This window comes from Pseudophryne corroboree, chromosome 11 (genome assembly GCF_028390025.1).
Source record: "Pseudophryne corroboree isolate aPseCor3 chromosome 11, aPseCor3.hap2, whole genome shotgun sequence".
NCBI lineage: Eukaryota > Metazoa > Chordata > Amphibia > Anura > Myobatrachidae > Pseudophryne > Pseudophryne corroboree.
In genome coordinates this window covers 17,851,072-17,868,753 of record NC_086454.1, presented here as the reverse complement: position 1 = coordinate 17,868,753, position 17,682 = coordinate 17,851,072, and the positions used below count along the sequence as shown (strand labels likewise).

Below are 17,682 nucleotides of genomic sequence, written 5' to 3'. Positions count from 1 at the left end.
TCTGCAGCGCAGACACACAGGTTACATCTGCCACCACCTCTGCAGCACAGGCGCACAGGTTACATCTGCCACCACCTCTGCAGCGCAGGCGCACAGGTTACATGTGCCACCACCTCTGCAGCGCAGGCGCACAGGTTACATGTGCCACCACCTCTGCAGCGCAGACACACAGGTTACATCTGCCACCACCTCTGCAGCGCAGGCGCACAGGTTACATCTGCCACCACCTCTGCAACGCAGGCGCACAGGTTACATCTGCCACCACCTCTGCAGCACAGACACACAGGTTACATCTGCCACCACCTCTGCAGCACAGGCGCACAGGTTACATCTGCCACCACCTCTGCAGCGCAGCCGCACAGGTTACATCTGCCACCACCTCTGCAGCGCAGGCGCACAGGTTATATCTGCCACCACCTCTGCAGCACAGGCGCACAGGTTACATCTGCCACCACCTCTGCAGCGCAGGCGCACAGGTTACATCTGCCACCACCTCTGCAGCGCAGCCGCACAGGTTACATCTGCCACCACCTCTGCAGCGCAGGCGCACAGGTTACATCTGCCACCACCTCTGCAGCACAGGCGCACAGGTTACATCTGCCACCACCTCTGCAACGCAGGCGCACAGGTTACATCTGCCACCACCTCTGCAGCACAGACACACAGGTTACATCTGCCACCACCTCTGCAGCACAGACACACAGGTTACATCTGCCACCACCTCTGCAGCACAGACACACAGGTTACATCTGCCACCACCTCTGCAGCGCAGGCGCACAGGTTACATCTGCCACCACCTCTGCAGCACAGGCGCACAGGTTATATCTGCCACCACCTCTGCAGCGCAGGCGCACAGGTTACATCTGCCACCACCTCTGCAGCGCAGGCGCACAGGTTACATCTGCCACCACCTCTGCAGCACAGACGCACAGGTTACATCTGCCACCACCTCTGCAGCGCAGGCGCACAGGTTACATCTGCCACCACCTCTGCAGCGCAGGCGCACAGGTTACATCTGCCACCACCTCTGCAGCACAGACGCACAGGTTACATCTGCCACCACCTCTGCAGCGCAGGCGCACAGGTTACATCTGCCACCACCTCTGCAGCACAGACGCACAGGTTACATCTGCCACCACCTCTGCAGCACAGGCGCACAGGTTACATCTGCCACCACCTCTGCAACGCAGGCGCACAGGTTACATCTGCCACCACCTCTGCAGCACAGGCGCACAGGTTACATCTGCCACCACCTCTGCAGCGCAGGCGCACAGGTTACATCTGCCACCACCTCTGCAGCACAGGCGCACAGGTTACATCTGCCACCACCTCTGCAGCACAGGCGCACAGGTTACATCTGCCACCACCTCTGCAGCGCAGGCGCACAGGTTACATCTGCCACCACCTCTGCAGCGCAGCCGCACAGGTTACATCTGCCACCACCACTGCAACGCAGGCGCACAGGTTACATCTGCCACCACCTCTGCAGCGCAGGCACAGAGGTTACATCTGCCACCACCTCTGCAGCACAGACGCACAGGTTATATCTGCCACCACCTCTGCAGCACAGACGCACAGGTTATATCTGCCACCACCTCTGCAGCACAGACGCACAGGTTACATCTGCCACCACCTCTGCAGCGCAGGCACAGAGGTTACATCTGCCACCACCTCTGCAGCACAGACGCACAGGTTACATCTGCCACCACCTCTGCAGCGCAGGCGCACAGGTTACATCTGCCACCACCTCTGCAGCACAGACGCACAGGTTACATCTGCCACCACCTCTGCAGCGCAGGCGCACAGGTTACATCTGCCACCACCTCTGCAGCGCAGCCGCACAGGTTACATCTGCCACCACCTCTGCAGCGCAGGCGCACAGGTTACATCTGCCACCACCTCTGCAACGCAGGCGCACAGGTTACATCTGCCACCACCTCTGCAGCACAGGCGCACAGGTTACATCTGCCACCACCTCTGCAGCGCAGCCGCACAGGTTATATCTGCCACCACCTCTGCAGCGCAGGCGCACAGGTTACATCTGCCACCACCTCTGCAGCGCAGGCGCACAGGTTACATCTGCCACCACCTCTGCAGCGCAGGCGCACAGGTTACATCTGCCACCACCTCTGCAGCACAGGCGCACAGGTTACATCTGCCACCACCTCTGCAGCGCAGGCGCACAGGTTACATCTGCCACCACCTCTGCAGCACAGGCGCACATGTTACATCTGCCACCACCTCTGCAGCGCAGGCGCACAGGTTACATCTGCCACCACCTCTGCAGCACAGGCGCACATGTTACATCTGCCACCACCTCTGCAGCACAGACGCACAGGTTACATCTGCCACCACCTCTGCAGCGCAGGCGCACAGGTTACATCTGCCACCACCTCTGCAGCGCAGGCGCACAGGTTATATCTGCCACCACCTCTGCAGCGCAGGCGCACAGGTTACATCTGCCACCACCTCTGCAGCGCAGGCGCACAGGTTACATCTGCCACCACCTCTGCAGCACAGGCGCACAGGTTACATCTGCCACCACCTCTGCAGCGCAGGCGCACAGGTTACATCTGCCACCACCTCTGCAGCACAGGCGCACAGGTTACATCTGCCACCACCTCTGCAGCGCAGGAGCACAGGTTACATCTGCCACCACCTCTGCAACGCAGGCGCACAGGTTACATCTGCCACCACCTCTGCAGCGCAGGCGCACAGGTTACATCTGCCACCACCTCTGCAGCGCAGGAGCACAGGTTACATCTGCCACCACCTCTGCAGCGCAGGCGCACAGGTTACATCTGCCACCACCTCTGCAGCGCAGCCGCACAGGTTACATGTGCCACCACCTCTGCAGCGCAGGCGCACAGGTTACATCTGCCACCACCTCTGCAGCACAGGCGCACAGGTTACATCTGCCACCACCTCTGCAGCGCAGGCGCACAGGTTACATCTGCCACCACCTCTGCAGCACAGGCGCACAGGTTACATCTGCCACCACCTCTGCAGCACAGGCGCACAGGTTACATCTGCCACCACCTCTGCAGCACAGGCGCACAGGTTACATCTGCCACCACCTCTGCAGCACAGGCGCACAGGTTACATCTGCCACCACCTCTGCAGCGCAGCCGCACAGGTTACATGTGCCACCACCTCTGCAGCGCAGGCGCACAGGTTACATCTGCCACCACCTCTGCAGCGCAGGCGCACAGGTTACATCTGCCACCACCTCTGCAGCGCAGCCGCACAGGTTACATCTGCCACCACCTCTGCAGCGCAGGCGCACAGGTTACATCTGCCACCACCTCTGCAGCGCAGGCGCACAGGTTACATCTGCCACCACCTCTGCAGCGCAGGCGCACAGGTTACATCTGCCACCACCTCTGCAGCGCAGGCGCACAGGTTACATCTGCCACCACCTCTGCAGCGCAGCCGCACAGGTTACATCTGCCACCACCTCTGCAGCGCAGGCGCACAGGTTACATCTGCCACCACCTCTGCAGCGCAGGCGCACAGGTTACATCTGCCACCACCTCTGCAGCGCAGCCGCACAGGTTACATCTGCCACCACCTCTGCAGCGCAGGCGCACAGGTTACATCTGCCACCACCTCTGCAGCGCAGGCGCACAGGTTACATCTGCCACCACCTCTGCAGCACAGGCGCACAGGTTACATCTGCCACCACCTCTGCAGCGCAGGCGCACAGGTTACATCTGCCACCACCTCTGCAGCACAGGCGCACAGGTTACATCTGCCACCACCTCTGCAACGCAGGCGCACAGGTTACATCTGCCACCACCTCTGCAGCGCAGGCGCACAGGTTACATCTGCCACCACCTCTGCAGCGCAGCCGCACAGGTTACATGTGCCACCACCTCTGCAGCGCAGGCGCACAGGTTACATCTGCCACCATCACTGCAGCGCAGGCGCACAGGTTACATCTGCCACCACCTCTGCAGCGCAGCCGCACAGGTTACATCTGCCACCACCTCTGCAGCGCAGGCGCACAGGTTACATCTGCCACCACCTCTGCAGCGCAGGCGCACAGGTTACATCTGCCACCACCTCTGCAGCGCAGGCGCACAGGTTATATCTGCCACCACCTCTGCAGCGCAGGCGCACAGGTTACATCTGCCACCACCTCTGCAGCGCAGGCGCACAGGTTACATCTGCCACCACCTCTGCAGCACAGGCGCACAGGTTACATCTGCCACCACCTCTGCAACGCAGGCGCACGGGTTACATCTGCCACCACCTCTGCAGCGCAGGCGCACAGGTTACATCTGCCACCACCTCTGCAGCGCAGCCGCACAGGTTACATGTGCCACCACCTCTGCAGCGCAGGCGCACAGGTTACATCTGCCACCATCACTGCAGCGCAGGCGCACAGGTTACATCTGCCACCACCTCTGCAGCGCAGCCGCACAGGTTACATCTGCCACCACCTCTGCAGCGCAGGCGCACAGGTTACATCTGCCACCACCTCTGCAGCGCAGGCGCACAGGTTACATCTGCCACCACCTCTGCAGCACAGACACACAGGTTACATCTGCCACCACCTCTGCAGCGCAGGCGCACAGGTTACATCTGCCACCACCTCTGCAGCGCAGCCGCACAGGTTACATGTGCCACCACCTCTGCAGCGCAGACACACAGGTTACATCTGCCACCACCTCTGCAGCGCAGGCGCACAGGTTACATCTGCCACCACCTCTGCAGCGCAGGCGCACAGGTTATATCTGCCACCACCTCTGCAGCGCAGGCGCACAGGTTACATCTGCCACCACCTCTGCAGCGCAGGCGCACAGGTTACATCTGCCACCACCTCTGCAGCACAGGCGCACAGGTTACATCTGCCACCACCTCTGCAGCACAGGCGCACATGTTACATCTGCCACCACCTCTGCAGCGCAGGCGCACAGGTTATATCTGCCACCACCTCTGCAGCGCAGGCGCACAGGTTACATCTGCCACCACCTCTGCAGCGCAGGCGCACAGGTTACATCTGCCACCACCTCTGCAGCACAGGCGCACATGTTACATCTGCCACCACCTCTGCAGCACAGACGCACAGGTTACATCTGCCACCACCTCTGCAGCACAGGCGCACAGGTTACATCTGCCACCACCTCTGCAGCACAGACGCACAGGTTACATCTGCCACCACCTCTGCAACGCAGGCGCACAGGTTATATCTGCCACCACCTCTGCAGCGCAGGCGCACAGGTTACATCTGCCACCACCTCTGCAGCGCAGGCGCACAGGTTACATCTGCCACCACCTCTGCAACGCAGGCGCACAGGTTATATCTGCCACCACCTCTGCAGCACAGACGCACAGGTTACATCTGCCACCACCTCTGCAGCACAGGAGCACAGGTTATATCTGCCACCACCTCTGCAGCGCAGGCGCACAGGTTACATCTGCCACCACCTCTGCAGCGCAGGCGCACAGGTTACATCTGCCACCACCACTGCAACGCAGGCGCACAGGTTACATCTGCCACCACCTCTGCAACGCAGGCGCACAGGTTACATCTGCCACCACCACTGCAACGCAGGCGCACAGGTTACATCTGCCACCACCTCTGCAGCACAGACGCACAGGTTACATCTGCCACCACCTCTGCAGCGCAGGCACAGAGGTTACATCTGCCACCACCTCTGCAGCACAGACGCACAGGTTACATCTGCCACCACCTCTGCAGCGCAGGCGCACAGGTTACATCTGCCACCACCTCTGCAGCGCAGCCGCACAGGTTACATCTGCCACCACCTCTGCAGCACAGACGCACAGGTTACATCTGCCACCACCTCTGCAGCGCAGGCGCACAGGTTACATCTGCCACCACCTCTGCAGCGCAGGCGCACAGGTTACATCTGCCACCACCTCTGCAGCACAGGCGCACAGGTTACATCTGCCACCACCTCTGCAGCACAGGCGCACAGGTTACATCTGCCACCACCTCTGCAACGCAGGCGCACAGGTTACATCTGCCACCACCTCTGCAGCACAGGCGCACAGGTTACATCTGCCACCACCTCTGCAGCACAGGCGCACAGGTTACATCTGCCACCACCTCTGCAACGCAGGCGCACAGGTTACATCTGCCACCACCTCTGCAACGCAGGCGCACAGGTTACATCTGCCACCACCTCTGCAGCACAGGCGCACAGGTTACATCTGCCACCACCTCTGCAGCACAGGCGCACAGGTTACATCTGCCACCACCTCTGCAGCGCAGGCGCACAGGTTATATCTGCCACCACCTCTGCAGCGCAGGCGCACAGGTTACATCTGCCACCACCTCTGCAACGCAGGCGCACAGGTTACATCTGCCACCACCTCTGCAGCGCAGGCGCACAGGTTACATCTGCCACCACCTCTGCAGCGCAGGCGCACAGGTTACATCTGCCACCACCTCTGCAGCACAGGCGCACAGGTTACATCTGCCACCACCTCTGCAGCGCAGGCGCACAGGTTACATCTGCCACCACCTCTGCAGCGCAGGCGCACAGGTTACATCTGCCACCACCTCTGCAGCGCAGGCGCACAGGTTACATCTGCCACCACCACTGCAACGCAGGCGCACAGGTTACATCTGCCACCACCTCTGCAGCGCAGGCGCACAGGTTATATATGCCACCACCTCTGCAGCGCAGACGCACAGGTTACATCTGCCACCACCTCTGCAGCGCAGGCGCACAGGTTATATCTGCCACCACCTCTGCAGCACAGGCGCACAGGTTACATCTGCCACCACCTCTGCAGCGCAGGCGCACAGGTTACATCTGCCACCACCTCTGCAGCACAGGCGCACATGTTACATCTGCCACCACCTCTGCAGCGCAGGCGCACAGGTTACATCTGCCACCACCTCTGCAGCGCAGGCGCACAGGTTATATCTGCCACCACCTCTGCAGCACAGGCGCACATGTTACATCTGCCACCACCTCTGCAGCACAGGCGCACATGTTACATCTGCCACCACCTCTGCAGCACAGACGCACAGGTTACATCTGCCACCACCTCTGCAGCGCAGGCGCACAGGTTACATCTGCCACCACCTCTGCAGCGCAGGCGCACAGGTTATATCTGCCACCACCTCTGCAGCGCAGGCGCACAGGTTACATCTGCCACCACCTCTGCAGCGCAGGCGCACAGGTTACATCTGCCACCACCTCTGCAGCACAGGCGCACAGGTTACATCTGTCCTCACCTCTGCAGCGCAGGCGCACAGGTTACATGTGCCACCACCTCTGCAGCGCAGGCGCACAGGTTACATCTGCCACCACCTCTGCAGCACAGGCGCACAGGTTACATCTGCCACCACCTCTGCAACGCAGGCGCACAGGTTACATCTGCCACCACCTCTGCAGCGCAGGCGCACAGGTTACATCTGCCACCACCTCTGCAGCGCAGGAGCACAGGTTACATCTGCCACCACCTCTGCAGCGCAGCCGCACAGGTTACATCTGCCACCACCTCTGCAGCGCAGGCGCACAGGTTACATCTGCCACCACCTCTGCAGCGCAGCCGCACAGGTTACATCTGCCACCACCTCTGCAGCACAGACGCACAGGTTACATCTGCCACCACCTCTGCAGCGCAGGCGCACAGGTTACATCTGCCACCACCTCTGCAGCGCAGGCGCACAGGTTACATCTGCCACCACCTCTGCAGCACAGGCGCACAGGTTACATCTGCCACCACCTCTGCAGCACAGGCGCACAGGTTACATCTGCCACCACCTCTGCAACGCAGGCGCACAGGTTACATCTGCCACCACCTCTGCAGCACAGGCGCACAGGTTACATCTGCCACCACCTCTGCAGCACAGGCGCACAGGTTACATCTGCCACCACCTCTGCAACGCAGGCGCACAGGTTACATCTGCCACCACCTCTGCAACGCAGGCGCACAGGTTACATCTGCCACCACCTCTGCAGCACAGGCGCACAGGTTACATCTGCCACCACCTCTGCAGCACAGGCGCACAGGTTACATCTGCCACCACCTCTGCAGCGCAGGCGCACAGGTTATATCTGCCACCACCTCTGCAGCGCAGGCGCACAGGTTACATCTGCCACCACCTCTGCAACGCAGGCGCACAGGTTACATCTGCCACCACCTCTGCAGCGCAGGCGCACAGGTTACATCTGCCACCACCTCTGCAGCGCAGGCGCACAGGTTACATCTGCCACCACCTCTGCAGCACAGGCGCACAGGTTACATCTGCCACCACCTCTGCAGCGCAGGCGCACAGGTTACATCTGCCACCACCTCTGCAGCGCAGGCGCACAGGTTACATCTGCCACCACCTCTGCAGCGCAGGCGCACAGGTTACATCTGCCACCACCACTGCAACGCAGGCGCACAGGTTACATCTGCCACCACCTCTGCAGCGCAGGCGCACAGGTTATATATGCCACCACCTCTGCAGCGCAGACGCACAGGTTACATCTGCCACCACCTCTGCAGCGCAGGCGCACAGGTTATATCTGCCACCACCTCTGCAGCACAGGCGCACAGGTTACATCTGCCACCACCTCTGCAGCGCAGGCGCACAGGTTACATCTGCCACCACCTCTGCAGCACAGGCGCACATGTTACATCTGCCACCACCTCTGCAGCGCAGGCGCACAGGTTACATCTGCCACCACCTCTGCAGCGCAGGCGCACAGGTTATATCTGCCACCACCTCTGCAGCACAGGCGCACATGTTACATCTGCCACCACCTCTGCAGCACAGGCGCACATGTTACATCTGCCACCACCTCTGCAGCACAGACGCACAGGTTACATCTGCCACCACCTCTGCAGCGCAGGCGCACAGGTTACATCTGCCACCACCTCTGCAGCGCAGGCGCACAGGTTATATCTGCCACCACCTCTGCAGCGCAGGCGCACAGGTTACATCTGCCACCACCTCTGCAGCGCAGGCGCACAGGTTACATCTGCCACCACCTCTGCAGCACAGGCGCACAGGTTACATCTGTCCTCACCTCTGCAGCGCAGGCGCACAGGTTACATGTGCCACCACCTCTGCAGCGCAGGCGCACAGGTTACATCTGCCACCACCTCTGCAGCACAGGCGCACAGGTTACATCTGCCACCACCTCTGCAACGCAGGCGCACAGGTTACATCTGCCACCACCTCTGCAGCGCAGGCGCACAGGTTACATCTGCCACCACCTCTGCAGCGCAGGAGCACAGGTTACATCTGCCACCACCTCTGCAGCGCAGGCGCACAGGTTACATCTGCCACCACCTCTGCAGCGCAGCCGCACAGGTTACATGTGCCACCACCTCTGCAGCGCAGGCGCACAGGTTACATCTGCCACCACCTCTGCAGCACAGGCGCACAGGTTACATCTGCCACCACCTCTGCAACGCAGGCGCACAGGTTACATCTGCCACCACCTCTGCAGCGCAGGCGCACAGGTTACATCTGCCACCACCTCTGCAGCGCAGCCGCACAGGTTACATCTGCCACCACCTCTGCAGCGCAGGCGCACAGGTTACATCTGCCACCACCTCTGCAGCGCAGGCGCACAGGTTACATCTGCCACCACCTCTGCAGCGCAGCCGCACAGGTTACATCTGCCACCACCTCTGCAGCGCAGGCGCACAGGTTACATCTGCCACCACCTCTGCAGCGCAGGCGCACAGGTTACATCTGCCACCATCACTGCAGCGCAGGCGCACAGGTTACATCTGCCACCACCTCTGCAGCGCAGGCGCACAGGTTACATCTGCCACCACCTCTGCAGCGCAGGCGCACAGGTTACATCTGCCACCACCTCTGCAACGCAGGCGCACAGGTTACATCTGCCACCACCTCTGCAGCGCAGGCGCACAGGTTACATCTGCCACCACCTCTGCAGCGCAGCCGCACAGGTTACATGTGCCACCACCTCTGCAGCGCAGGCGCACAGGTTACATCTGCCACCATCACTGCAGCGCAGGCGCACAGGTTACATCTGCCACCACCTCTGCAGCGCAGCCGCACAGGTTACATCTGCCACCACCTCTGCAGCGCAGGCGCACAGGTTACATCTGCCACCACCTCTGCAGCGCAGGCGCACAGGTTACATCTGCCACCACCCCTGCAGCGCAGGCGCACAGGTTACATCTGCCACCACCTCTGCAGCGCAGGCGCACAGGTTACATCTGCCACCACCTCTGCAGCGCAGGCGCACAGGTTACATCTGCCACCACCTCTGCAGCACAGGCGCACAGGTTACATCTGCCACCACCTCTGCAGCGCAGGCGCACAGGTTACATCTGCCACCACCTCTGCAGCGCAGGCGCACAGGTTACATCTGCCACCACCTCTGCAGCGCAGGCGCACAGGTTACATCTGCCACCACCTCTGCAGCGCAGGCGCACAGGTTACATCTGCCACCACCTCTGCAGCGCAGGCGCACAGGTTACATCTGCCACCACCTCTGCAGCGCAGGCGCACAGGTTACATCTGCCACCACCACTGCAGCACAGGCGCACAGGTTACATCTGCCACCACCTCTGCAACGCAGGCGCACAGGTTACATCTGCCACCACCTCTGCAGCGCAGGCGCACAGGTTACATCTGCCACCACCTCTGCAGCGCAGCCGCACAGGTTACATCTGCCACCACCTCTGCAGCGCAGGCGCACAGGTTACATCTGCCACCACCTCTGCAACGCAGGCGCACAGGTTACATCTGCCACCACCTCTGCAGCACAGGCGCACAGGTTACATCTGCCACCACCTCTGCAGCGCAGGCGCACAGGTTACATCTGCCACCACCTCTGCAGCACAGGCGCACAGTTTACATCTGCCACCACCTCTGCAGCGCAGGCGCACAGGTTACATCTGCCACCACCTCTGCAGCACAGGCGCACAGGTTACATCTGCCACCACCTCTGCAACGCAGGCGCACAGGTTACATCTGCCACCACCTCTGCAGCACAGGCGCACAGGTTACATCTGCCACCACCTCTGCAGCGCAGGCGCACAGGTTACATCTGCCACCACCTCTGCAGCACAGGCGCACAGGTTACATCTGCCACCACCTCTGCAACGCAGGCGCACAGGTTACATCTGCCACCACCTCTGCAGCGCAGCCGCACAGGTTACATCTGCCACCACCTCTGCAGCGCAGGCGCACAGGTTACATCTGCCACCACCTCTGCAGCGCAGGCGCACAGGTTACATCTGCCACCACCTCTGCAGCGCAGGCGCACAGGTTACATCTGCCACCACCTCTGCAGCGCAGCCGCACAGGTTACATCTGCCACCACCTCTGCAGCGCAGGCGCACAGGTTACATCTGCCACCACCTCTGCAGCACAGGCGCACAGGTTACATCTGCCACCACCTCTGCAGCACAGGCGCACAGGTTACATCTGCCACCACCTCTGCAGCACAGGCGCACAGGTTACATCTGCCACCACCTCTGCAGCACAGGCGCACAGGTTACATCTGCCACCACCTCTGCAGCACAGGCGCACAGGTTACATCTGCCACCACCACTGCAGCACAGGCGCACAGGTTACATCTGCCACCACCTCTGCAGCACAGGCGCACAGGTTACATCTGCCACCACCTCTGCAGCACAGACGCACAGGTTACATCTGCCACCACCTCTGCAGCGCAGACGCACAGGTTACATCTGCCACCACCTCTGCAGCACAGGCGCACAGGTTACATCTGCCACCACCTCTGCAGCGCAGGCGCACAGGTTACATCTGCCACCACCTCTGCAGCGCAGGCGCACAGGTTATATCTGCCACCACCTCTGCAGCGCAGGCGCACAGGTTACATCTGCCACCACCTCTGCAGCGCAGGCGCACAGGTTACATCTGCCACCACCTCTGCAGCACAGGCGCACAGGTTACATCTGCCACCACCTCTGCAGCGCAGGCGCACAGGTTACATCTGCCACCACCTCTGCAGCACAGGCGCACAGGTTACATCTGCCACCACCTCTGCAGCGCAGGCGCACAGGTTACATCTGCCACCACCTCTGCAGCGCAGGCGCACAGGTTACATCTGCCACCACCTCTGCAGCACAGGCGCACAGGTTACATCTGCCACCACCTCTGCAACGCAGGCGCACAGGTTACATCTGCCACCACCTCTGCAGCGCAGGCGCACAGGTTACATCTGCCACCACCTCTGCAGCGCAGGCGCACAGGTTACATCTGCCACCACCTCTGCAGCACAGGCGCACAGGTTATATCTGCCATCACCTCTGCAGCACAGGCGCACAGGTTACATCTGCCACCACCTCTGCAGCGCAGGCGCACAGGTTACATCTGCCACCACCTCTGCAGCGCAGGCGCACAGGTTACATCTGCCACCACCTCTGCAGCGCAGGCGCACAGGTTACATCTGCCACCACCTCTGCAGCACAGGCGCACAGGTTATATCTGCCATCACCTCTGCAGCACAGGCGCACAGGTTACATCTGCCACCACCTCTGCAGCGCAGGCGCACAGGTTATATCTGCCACCACCTCTGCAGCGCAGGCGCACAGGTTACATCTGCCACCACCTCTGCAGCACAGGCGCACAGGTTATATCTGCCACCACCTCTGCAGCGCAGGCGCACAGGTTACATCTGCCACCACCTCTGCAGCGCAGGCGCACAGGTTACATCTGCCACCACCTCTGCAGCGCAGCCGCACAGGTTACATGTGCCACCACCTCTGCAGCGCAGGCGCACAGGTTACATCTGCCACCACCTCTGCAGCGTAGGCGCACAGGTTATATCTGCCACCACCTCTGCAGCGCAGACACACAGGTTACATCTGCCACCACCTCTGCAGCGCAGGCGCACAGGTTACATCTGCCACCACCTCTGCAGCGCAGGCGCACAGGTTACATCTGCCACCACCTCTGCAGCGCAGGCGCACAGGTTACATCTGCCACCACCTCTGCAGCGCAGGCGCACAGGTTACATCTGCCACCACCTCTGCAGCGCAGCCGCACAGGTTACATGTGCCACCACCTCTGCAGCACAGGCGCACAGGTTATATCTGCCACCACCTCTGCAGCGCAGGCGCACAGGTTACATCTGCCACCACCTCTGCAGCGCAGGCGCACAGGTTATATCTGCCACCACCTCTGCAGCACAGGCGCACATGTTACATCTGCCACCACCTCTGCAGCACAGGCGCACATGTTACATCTGCCACCACCTCTGCAGCACAGACGCACAGGTTACATCTGCCACCACCTCTGCAGCGCAGGCGCACAGGTTACATCTGCCACCACCTCTGCAGCGCAGGCGCACAGGTTATATCTGCCACCACCTCTGCAGCGCAGGCGCACAGGTTACATCTGCCACCACCTCTGCAGCGCAGGCGCACAGGTTACATCTGCCACCACCTCTGCAGCACAGGCGCACAGGTTACATCTGTCCTCACCTCTGCAGCGCAGGCGCACAGGTTACATGTGCCACCACCTCTGCAGCGCAGGCGCACAGGTTACATCTGCCACCACCTCTGCAGCACAGGCGCACAGGTTACATCTGCCACCACCTCTGCAGCGCAGGCGCACAGGTTACATCTGCCACCACCTCTGCAGCGCAGGCGCACAGGTTACATCTGCCACCACCTCTGCAGCACAGGCGCACAGGTTACATCTGCCACCACCTCTGCAGCGCAGGCGCACAGGTTACATCTGCCACCACCTCTGCAGCGCAGGCGCACAGGTTACATCTGCCACCACCTCTGCAGCGCAGGCGCACAGGTTACATCTGCCACCACCTCTGCAGCGCAGCCGCACAGGTTACATCTGCCACCACCTCTGCAGCGCAGGCGCACAGGTTACATCTGCCACCACCTCTGCAGCGCAGGCGCACAGGTTACATCTGCCACCACCTCTGCAGCGCAGGCGCACAGGTTACATCTGCCACCACCTCTGCAGCGCAGGCGCACAGGTTACATCTGCCACCACCTCTGCAGCGCAGGCGCACAGGTTACATCTGCCACCACCACTGCAGCACAGGCGCACAGGTTACATCTGCCACCACCTCTGCAACGCAGGCGCACAGGTTACATCTGCCACCACCTCTGCAGCGCAGGCGCACAGGTTACATCTGCCACCACCTCTGCAGCGCAGCCGCACAGGTTACATCTGCCACCACCTCTGCAGCGCAGGCGCACAGGTTACATCTGCCACCACCTCTGCAGCACAGGCGCACAGGTTACATCTGCCACCACCTCTGCAACGCAGGCGCACAGGTTACATCTGCCACCACCTCTGCAGCACAGGCGCACAGGTTACATCTGCCACCACCTCTGCAGCGCAGGCGCACAGGTTACATCTGCCACCACCTCTGCAGCACAGGCGCACAGGTTACATCTGCCACCACCTCTGCAACGCAGGCGCACAGGTTACATCTGCCACCACCTCTGCAGCGCAGCCGCACAGGTTACATCTGCCACCACCTCTGCAGCGCAGGCGCACAGGTTACATCTGCCACCACCTCTGCAGCCCAGGCGCACAGGTTACATCTGCCACCACCTCTGCAACGCAGGCGCACAGGTTACATCTGCCACCACCTCTGCAGCGCAGGCGCACAGGTTACATCTGCCACCACCTCTGCAGCGCAGGCGCACAGGTTACATCTGCCACCACCTCTGCAGCGCAGGCGCACAGGTTACATCTGCCACCACCTCTGCAGCGCAGCCGCACAGGTTACATCTGCCACCACCTCTGCAGCGCAGGCGCACAGGTTACATCTGCCACCACCTCTGCAGCACAGGCGCACAGGTTACATCTGCCACCACCTCTGCAGCACAGGCGCACAGGTTACATCTGCCACCACCTCTGCAGCACAGGCGCACAGGTTACATCTGCCACCACCTCTGCAGCACAGGCGCACAGGTTACATCTGCCACCACCTCTGCAGCGCAGCCGCACAGGTTACATCTGCCACCACCTCTGCAGCACAGACGCACAGGTTACATCTGCCACCACCTCTGCAGCGCAGACGCACAGGTTACATCTGCCACCACCTCTGCAGCACAGGCGCACAGGTTACATCTGCCACCACGTCTGCAGCGCAGGCGCACAGGTTACATCTGCCACCACCTCTGCAGCGCAGGCGCACAGGTTATATCTGCCACCACCTCTGCAGCGCAGGCGCACAGGTTACATCTGCCACCACCTCTGCAGCGCAGGCGCACAGGTTACATCTGCCACCACCTCTGCAGCACAGGCGCACAGGTTACATCTGCCACCACCTCTGCAGCGCAGGCGCACAGGTTACATCTGCCACCACCTCTGCAGCACAGGCGCACAGGTTACATCTGCCACCACCTCTGCAACGCAGGCGCACAGGTTACATCTGCCACCACCTCTGCAGCGCAGGCGCACAGGTTACATCTGCCACCACCTCTGCAGCGCAGGCGCACAGGTTATATCTGCCATCACCTCTGCAGCACAGGCGCACAGGTTACATCTGCCACCACCTCTGCAGCGCAGGCGCACAGGTTACATCTGCCACCACCTCTGCAGCGCAGGCGCACAGGTTACATCTGCCACCACCTCTGCAGCGCAGGCGCACAGGTTACATCTGCCACCACCTCTGCAGCGCAGGCGCACAGGTTATATCTGCCACCACCTCTGCAGCGCAGACACACAGGTTACATCTGCCACCACCTCTGCAGCGCAGGCGCACAGGTTACATCTGCCACCACCTCTGCAGCGCAGGCGCACAGGTTACATCTGCCACCACCTCTGCAGCACAGGCGCACAGGTTATATCTGCCATCACCTCTGCAGCACAGGCGCACAGGTTACATCTGCCACCACCTCTGCAGCGCAGGCGCACAGGTTACATCTGCCACCACCTCTGCAGCGCAGGCGCACAGGTTACATCTGCCACCACCTCTGCAGCGCAGGCGCACAGGTTACATCTGCCACCACCTCTGCAGCGCAGCCGCACAGGTTACATCTGCCACCACCTCTGCAGCGCAGGCGCACAGGTTACATCTGCCACCACCTCTGCAGCGCAGGCGCACAGGTTACATCTGCCACCACCTCTGCAGCGCAGGCGCACAGGTTACATCTGCCACCACCTCTGCAGCGCAGGCGCACAGGTTACATCTGCCACCACCTCTGCAGCACAGGCGCACAGGTTATATCTGCCACCATCTCTGCAGCGCAGGCGCACAGGTTACATGTGCCACCACCTCTGCAGCGCAGGCGCACAGGTTATATCTGCCACCACCTCTGCAGCGCAGCCGCACAGGTTATATCTGCCACCACCTCTGCAGCGCAGACACACAGGTTACATCTGCCACCACCTCTGCAGCGCAGGCGCACAGGTTACATCTGCCACCACCTCTGCAGCGCAGGCGCACAGGTTACATCTGCCACCACCTCTGCAGCACAGGCGCACAGGTTACATCTGCCACCACCTCTGCAGCCCAGGCGCACAGGTTACATCTGCCACCACCACTGCAGCACAGACACACAGGTTACATCTGCCACCACCTCTGCAGCGCAGGCGCACAGGTTATATCTGCCACCACCTCTGCAGCGCAGGCGCACAGGTTATATCTGCCACCACCTCTGCAGCGCAGACGCACAGGTTACATCTGCCACCACCTCTGCAGCGCAGGCGCACAGGTTACATCTGCCACCACCTCTGCAGCACAGGCGCACAGGTTATATCTGCCACCACCTCTGCAGCGCAGGCGCACAGGTTACATCTGCCACCACCTCTGCAGCACAGGCGCACAGGTTACATCTGCCACCACCTCTGCAGCACAGGCGCACAGGTTACATTTGCCCCCATCTACATCGCAGCATGGTATTACCCAGGTGCACAGGTGACATCTGCCCCCACATTCTGCAGCATGGCCTCATAATGAACCAATCAGACTAGGTTATTGTATACGGGGTGCGGTTAAACTGTCATTCAGGATACCGGTGGCCGGAATGCCAAAACCCGCCCAGAATTCCCACTCAGTTAGTGGGTTCATACCACCAACCGAGTACCTGATCCATTATATACAGTACCTGGCAGGCCATGCATGAAGACAGATGGAAGCCGCGACAGGAACAAGAGTGGGATGTTGGTGGTAAATACGAGGATCAGGTAGTAGAAGGAAGCAGACAGGAAGGACAGCGTGAGAGCGGCGCGTGTCCCATACTGATCGGAAAACCTGCGGGATAATAACAGTACATTGTTAAATATAAAAACCCCATAGCGTGTCACCCAGGAGCGACCCCTGCTGGTCACCCTCTGTGATGTTCTTGGAGAACCCAACACTGGAAAGCCTATCATATTTCTGACTGGGTGCGTATACTATATAGGCCATTGAGTCCAGTGTTGGATCGCACACAGCTCACAGATAATTACAGAGGCTGACCAGCAGAGGGCTCCACTATACAAGCTGTAATTATACCCAGGTACAGACAGTGGGGGGCATTCCGAGTTGATCGCTAGCTGCCGTTGTTCGCTGAGTAGCGATCAGTGAAAAAAAAAGTCTAATCTGCGCATGCGTATGCACCACAATGCGCACGTGCGTCGTACGGGTACGAAGTCCTTTGTGGTTATGCACTGGTTCTAGCGACGATTCCATTCGCACAGCCGAACGCAAGGAGATTGACAGGAAGTGGGAGTTTCTGGGTGGCAACTGACCGTTTTCTGGGAGTGTTTGGAAAAACGCAGGCGTGGCC

The 17,682-nt window shown here is 60.9% G+C and overlaps 1 protein-coding gene across 1 annotated transcript in view; it reads right to left on the bottom strand.

The window, feature by feature from the left end:
• The window catches only part of SLC22A18 (solute carrier family 22 member 18), an 82,233-nt gene extending 64,946 nt beyond the window's left edge, over positions 1-17,287 (bottom strand). Inside the window, exon 1 of the mRNA XM_063944155.1 lies at positions 17,020-17,287. Within this exon, the coding sequence (XP_063800225.1) occupies positions 17,020-17,287 (268 nt within the window). The remainder of the gene's footprint in view (positions 1-17,019) is intronic.
• Between the last annotated feature and the right edge of the window lie 395 nt (positions 17,288-17,682).